General features: G+C 39.5%; 1 protein-coding gene across 1 annotated transcript; it reads left to right on the top strand.

Annotated features, from left to right (window-relative positions):
- The first annotated feature begins 847 nt into the window (after positions 1-847).
- PHLDA2 (pleckstrin homology like domain family A member 2) lies at positions 848-3,736 on the top strand. Its single transcript, XM_075326740.1, has 2 exons — positions 848-1,423; positions 3,342-3,736. Exon 1 carries the CDS (start codon positions 997-999, stop codon positions 1,381-1,383), a length of 387 nt encoding a protein of 128 aa, XP_075182855.1. The 5' UTR covers positions 848-996; the 3' UTR covers positions 1,384-1,423; positions 3,342-3,736.
- The last annotated feature ends 3,621 nt before the right edge of the window (positions 3,737-7,357 follow it).

The following is a 7,357-nucleotide window of genomic DNA, read 5'->3' as shown; positions in this document are numbered from 1 at the left end:
ATGTGCCGGGGGCCTGGGTGCCAGAGGGGGCACCAAAAAGCTACATTGCATTTGAAATAGGTCATAGTTATCTCTTGAGCACTACAAGCCTCAGCATGCCTTGCAAAGACAAAGACATCCTCTATGCATTTCTTATATGGCGCCATCATATTCCGTAGCGCTTTACATACATTATCATCACTGTCACCATATTCCCTATCAGTATGTCTTTGCAATGTGAGAACCCAGAGGAAACTTGCAGAAACATGGTTTAGATTATGCACTATTTATTTCTAAGCCTGGGAGACACATAGATCTGCATGGGAGCTGTATACACAAAACGACAGGACATTTTTAATCAAGACTATTTGCAAAATGTATGTTTCGATACATTGTAGCAACAGAACAAACTTGTAGCAAAAGTAAACATTCAGTTTCCAAGAAGGAAAGCTATGGTAGAAATTGTTGCAATTGTCGGAACGTTGGACGATTTCTTTAGTAGACATTGTTGCAATTGTCGGAACGTTGGACAATTTCTTTGGTAGACATTGTTGCAATTGTCGGAAAGTTGGACAATTTCTTTGGTAGACATTGTTGCAATTGTCGGAACGTTGGACGATTTCTTTGGTGGAAATTGCTGCAATCGTCGCAGCGTTGGAGCGGTGGTTGTGTGCGCAGCTGCGTGATGTGAGAGGAGCAGAGTTATGAATGAAGCCAGGGCTAGCAGCGGTGGGTGTGCCACTGTGTGAGTTCAATCCCAGACACCAGGGCAGACCAGTGACTAAGCTCTGGGCGGAACTGCATTCCAAAGCCCGTCACTGGGAAGGATGGGAGGGAGTGGTGTGGGTGACATAAATTCTAACATAGCTCCCTATTCTTCTCATTCACAGTCCCAGACACAGCCAAAGGCACAACCTGGAGATCCGGAGCGTAGGACTATCCCCGGTGGCTTCCATCAAGGAGAACCCAGTAGAACTTGTGCCCACATTGTCTTCCAGCATTCCGACCCACCAAATAATGAAAATGCAGGTCAACCCAGACGTGATCATGGAAGGAGAACTGGAAAAAAGAAGCGACAATCTCCTACAGTTCTGGAGAAAGAAGCATTGCGTCTTGACCAAGGCTAGCCTCAGCATGTTCGCCGATGGCCAGAAGAAGACCAAGTGCAAAGAACTCAAGTTCCAGTCCATCAAGAAGTTGGATTGTGTTGAGCGGACGGGAAAATACATCTACTTCACCATTGTCACCAACGACAATAAGGAGATCGATTTCCGATGCACAGATGAAAGCTGTTGGAACGCGGCTATCACCATGGCCTTGATTGACTTCCAGAACAAGGAGGCCATCCAACATTTTAGGTCGCGCCAGAACAGCGAGAGGAGGGTGGCCCCGTCGTGTGTGTGATCCAGAGACTGGATTCATGCAACAGCACCCCACCTTACAGGTGAGAACAGAAACCTGATCAGATCTGGCGGCCCAACGTGCCGGCACATGTCCATCCACAAGCGTGGGCTTTCTGGCTACCAGCTGGCATTGAGACGCATTCAGTCTGGCGCTTATATATCCAAGAATGTTTGGATCTTGATCATTTAGCAAATGTTTTTGTACATCTGCCAGCATGGAGGATAGCCACGTCTCTCCAAAATGTCTATATAGTATCTTAGGTACAAGATAATTACATAAATGTGATATATCGAATAATTGAAAAATGCTAAATAAATATAGGTTGTAACCGTATATATTTTGCGGAGGAACATTTTTTTTTAAAAAAAACAATTTCTAAATCTTTGACCTAAGTATATATATTGTCTCTGACATTCATAATGTGGCGAGATACTTAAGAACGTGGCCGATGAAATATGAGGAGTAACAGGAAGGAGCTCCAGCTCCTTCTGCCATGTGGCTGCGACACGAAGAGACTCAGACGCTTCAGTCTTAGCCTTTGTAACATATTTTTTTGCCGTCATTTTTACCATTTTTTTTACATTATAGAACATTAAAGAAATGCATTTTTTTAAATAAATATATAGATAATATAATAATACAATATAATATAATTATATTAAAATTATAATATAATAATATTTATAATATATATATATATATATATATATATATATATATATATATATATATATATATATATATATATATATATATATATATATATATATTTTTTTTTTTTTTTCAAGTTTATTTTTTCAATTTTGGGCCCTAAACTCCATGATTTTTTTTTCCTATACTTTGGGAGGGGCATTAAATACATATTAATGTATAACAGAATGTATTTAAATAATATTTAGTCTGCAAATTCTCATTTCCAAAGTCACTTCGATTACAATGGATTTAAGAAAATCTGAATAATCCAAAAACTTTCTCTATAAAACATGCATTTTTTTTTAGAATTTTTACAAAAATAATTATTATTTTATTCTTTATTATTACACCCAAAATTAGACTGAAATGAAAACAAAAAGGCAACTTTTTGACTTCTTAGATAGTGGTTTTATAATAATCTCCTATTTATATGCATAATCAAGTCTTTAAATTATTAATTAAAAGGGACAAACTGTGGTTAAGCTGCGTAATGATTTGAGAGCTCTGTATGTAGTGTATATCAGTATACACTATATACAGAGCTATGTAAATGTTATAAAAAAGCATTTTTTAGCCTTTTTACAAAAATTATTTATTTTTTTCTTTATTATTACACCCAAAATTAGACTGAAATGAAAAGGAAACTTTTTGAGTTCTTAGATAGTGGTTTTAGAATAATATCCTATTTACATGCAGAATTATGTCTTTAAATTATTAATTAAAGGGACAAACCGTAATTAATCTACATAATGATTTGAGAGCTTTGTATGGAGTGTATATCAATATACACTATATACAGAGCTATGTCTATGTAGGATTGCACTAGCATGATCTTATAGGGATTATATTAACTTTTTACCCCTTTTATAAATCTATTTACATGCAGAATTCTGTCTTTAAATTATTAATTAAAAGGGTCAAACCATAGTTAAGCTGTGTAATGATTTAAGAGCTCTGTATGTAGTGTATATCAGTATACACTATATACAGAGTTATGTCTATGTAGGCTTGCACTTGTATGACCCTATAGGGATTAGATTAACTTTTTTCCCCCTTTTTTAATAATCTCTTATTTACATGGATCATTAGGTCTTCAATTATTAATTAAAGGGACAAACCATAGTTAAGCTGTGTAATGATGTAAAAGCTCTGTATGTAGTATATATCAGTATACACTATATGTAGAGCTATGTCAATGTGTGATTGCTCTTGAATTACCCTATAGGGATTATATTAACTTTTTTTCCCCCTTTGTCCCGTTACAGTGCCCATGAATTATGGACCAAATAAGAAAGCAGAGGCTAAAGCGCCGACTCTGAAGACAGAAAGTCGGACAAAGCAAGTTGAGCAAGATTTGATTGTTGGAGCCTAATCGAGCTGACGATTGAACAACCATGATGAAGATGGAAGATCCTTCACTATTTGCTTAGTGTTATTTATTTATCCGCGGGGAAAAAAAAGCCTTATGCAATGTCAGACCGGGTTGGGCCGGATAATTTATTTGATACTCTCATCTTGTATATGTATCTATTTATTTCCACAGCTTTCCTTCTTAATATAAATATATATGTGTATATATATATTGTTTCATTTCAAGGAATGAATGTAATTTGAGATGTTAACTTATTATTATATTAAAAAAAAAAAGATTGTTTTGATACTTAAATGTGTCCGGTTGATATTTTAGATCTACCAAATTTTAGGCCGTGGAATGCTTAAAAGAAATGGCGCAAAAGAACAAGACAGCCTTTAATGGGTTGGCCATTGAAAATGCTGCGAGCTGGGGGTTGTAGTTCATCAATAGGACATAGAAAATACTTTTTTTTAAAAGGTGGCCATATAGTGGAACTACAACTCCCAGCATAAAACTGTTAACATCAGTGTGTTTGGGTTCACTCTCAAGTCATTGATTTATAAAAGTATGTGCCCCCCCCCTTCCCCCGGACCACTAAACCCCCAGATACCTTTCTGTCCATTATAACGCTCCGGCACTATTATATCGTGACGACTTTCCTGTATCCAACCAAAGTTTGACCTTTGATTTTTTTTCCTCTTTGAAGTATAATTTCCTCCTGAACCTTGAGCTACAATTAATATCAGTAAAAGATTCCTTCAGATTTCGACCGTGTCATCTCCTGCCAATTATAAGACGCTCAGGTCCGGTTACGCAGAGCAGGGGCCATTGGGTCTTATCAGAACAATATGATCTACAGCCAGGGGTGTCGCTGTTTCTGGAAGAATTACACCATGTTTTTCCAACTTTTTTAGGTTATGTCTGTTATTGAAGTTAAAGGGGAAGAGTTGTAATACCACAAATGACCTCCTGCCAGGGGTGGCGCTGTTTCTGGAAGAACGACCATGTTTTTCCAACCTTATTAGGTTATGTCTTGTATTGAGGTTAAAGGGGAAGAGATGTAATACCACAAACGACCTACAGTCAGGGGTGGCGCTGTTTCTGGAAGAATTACACCATGTTTTTCCAATTTTTTTAGGTTATGCCTTTTATTAAAGTTAAAGGGGCAGCGTTGCAATACTACAAACGACCTACTGCCAGGGGTGGCGCTGTTTCTGGAAGAATTACATCATGTTTTTCCAACTTTTTTAGGTTATATCTGGTATTAAAGTTAAGGGTGCAGAGTTGTAATACCACCAACAACCTACAGTCAGGGGTGGCGCTGTTTCTGGAAAAAGGACGCCATGTTTTTCTAACCTTTTTAGGTTTTGTCTGGTATTGAAGTTAAAGGTGCAGAGTTGTAATACCACAAACGACCTACAGCCAGGGGTGGCGCTGTTTCTGGAAAACAGACGCCATGTTTTTCTAACCTTTTTAGGTTTTGTCTGGTATTGAAGTTAAAAGGAGCAGAGTTGTAGTACCACAAACAACATACAGTCAGGGGTGGCGCTGTTTCTGGAAGAAGGACGCCATGTTTTTCCATCCTTTTTCAGTTATGTCTGGTAATAAAGTTAAAAGTACAGAGTTGCAATACCACCAACAACCTACAGCCGGTGGTGGCGCTGTTTCTGGAAGAAGTATGCCTTGTTTTCCCAACCTTTATGTCTTTTAGTGCAATTAAAGCAGAGTTGTAATACCACAAACGACCTATAGCCAGGGGTGGCGCTGTTTCTGGAAGAAGGACGCCATGTTTTTCTGACTTTTATGCTATGTAGTGCCCAGCTATGGTGTCCTGTGTACGTCGGGGAAACTATTCAGTTGATAGAGCGGAGATTTTCATGATTAGGGAGTAGATCAGGCTATTATTGAGCGGGGAGGTTACTGTTCTTACAGAAGCGGGGGAGGGGTATCACTACTGGCGTGCATGAAGCGATTGTGTCGGCGGGCGTGTATATTTCTTGCTTTACAAGAAAAGGCAGCGACCTGCGAGTGACGTCACCGTGCAAAGCTCATCACAATGGGAAGAAGGGAAATTCCTTGATTGCATTCCACACAGGCCGGAGGCGATAACGAATCGCTTTATCATGCGCCATAAAAGACTGCAAACACTATATCATATATCATACCGCCGTCATAAATCCGTATATATCTATATATATTTACTTAAGTCACAGCAGTTCTGTATTTAAAGGGGAACACGCAGGTGCAGCAGCTCCTTAGGTGACCTGCTTAAAGGGGCTGTCCACTTTTGTCAGGTCCCTAGACAATAACTTGATCACAGGTTGCTGCAGCCCCAAGTGATGAATTGTAATCTGAGATGTAAGCTTTTAAAATTCCCGGCAGCACTGTATATAAGGGGCTATGTTGGGGCTAACACTATATATAAGGGCTATGTGGTGACTCACATTGTATATAGCAGGGCTATATGAGGGCTCATACTGTATATAGGGACTATGTGGGGGCTCACACTATATATAAGGACTATGTGGGGGCTCACACGAAATATAGGGGCTATGTGGGGGCTCATACTATATATAATTGCTATGTGGGGGCTCACACTATATATAAGGGCTGTGGTGGCTCACATTGTATATAGCAGGGCTATATGAGGGCTCATACTGTATATAAGGGCTATGTGGGGATTCACACTTTATATAGGGGCTATGTGGGGGCTCACACAAAATATAGGGGCTATGTGGGGGCTCACACGAAATATAGGGGCTATGTGGGGGTTCACTATATATAGGGGCTGTGTGGGGACTCACGCTATATATAGGGACTATTTGGTGGCTCACACTATATATAGGGGCGATATGAGGGCTCATACTGTATATAGAGACTATGTTGGGCCTCACACTATATATAGGGACTATGTGGGGACTCACACTAATATATAGGGACTATGTAGGGGCTCACATTGTATATAAGGAGCTATGTGAGAGCTCACATTGTATAGAGAGAGGCTATTTGGGGGCTCACACTATATAAGGGGCTATGTGGGGGCTCACATTGTATATAGGAGGCTATGTGGTGGTGCACACTTTATACAACAGGCTGTATGAGGGCTCACATTGTATATAGGAGGCTATGTGGTGGTGCACACTTTATACAACAGGCTGTATGAGGGCTCACATTGTATATAGAAGGGCTATGTGGGGGCTCATTTTATATATAGGGGTTATGTGGGGGCTCACACTGCATATAGGGGCTATGTGGGGGCTCACATTATATATAGAGGTGCTGTGTGGGGGTCACTTTGTATATAGGGATTATGTTGGGCTCACAATGTAAATAGGAGGCTATGTGGGGGCTCACACTTTATATAAGGAGCTATATGGGGGTTCACATTATATATAGAGGGGCTGTGTGTGGGGCTCACTTTGTATATAGGGATTATGTGGGGCTCACAATGTAGATAGGGGTCTATATGGGAGCTCACACTTTATATAAGGAGCTATATGGGGGCTCATTGTGTATAGGGGCTAGGTGGACGCTCACATGGTATATAGGGGCTATGTGGGGGTTCACATCGTATATAGGAGGCTATGTGAGGCTCATACTGCATTTAGGGGCTATGAGGGGCTCATACAGTATACAGGGGGACGTCACCATACTTCATTCTGCTCAATATTAATATAAAATCATTAGAATTAATATATCAATATTAATATTGAGCAGAATTAATTTCAGTCTATTGGATCGGCCTCCACACCAGTCACAGTCTCTTATGTGACCCCTCAGGAAAATTATTTGCCCACCCCTGGTATAAATGCTATTCCTCCCCTCACCGAAACACCCCTACAGGACAGATGAAGCATTACACGGGCTTAAAGCCATTGTAATTAAATGAAGGTTACCATTATCAGTGTATTACTTTTCTTAATTCTA

The sequence above is a fragment of the Anomaloglossus baeobatrachus genome, chromosome 10 (assembly GCF_048569485.1).
Source record: "Anomaloglossus baeobatrachus isolate aAnoBae1 chromosome 10, aAnoBae1.hap1, whole genome shotgun sequence".
NCBI lineage: Eukaryota > Metazoa > Chordata > Amphibia > Anura > Aromobatidae > Anomaloglossus > Anomaloglossus baeobatrachus.
Note: the sequence above shows the minus strand (reverse complement) of the source record. Positions and strands in the feature narration are given on the sequence as shown.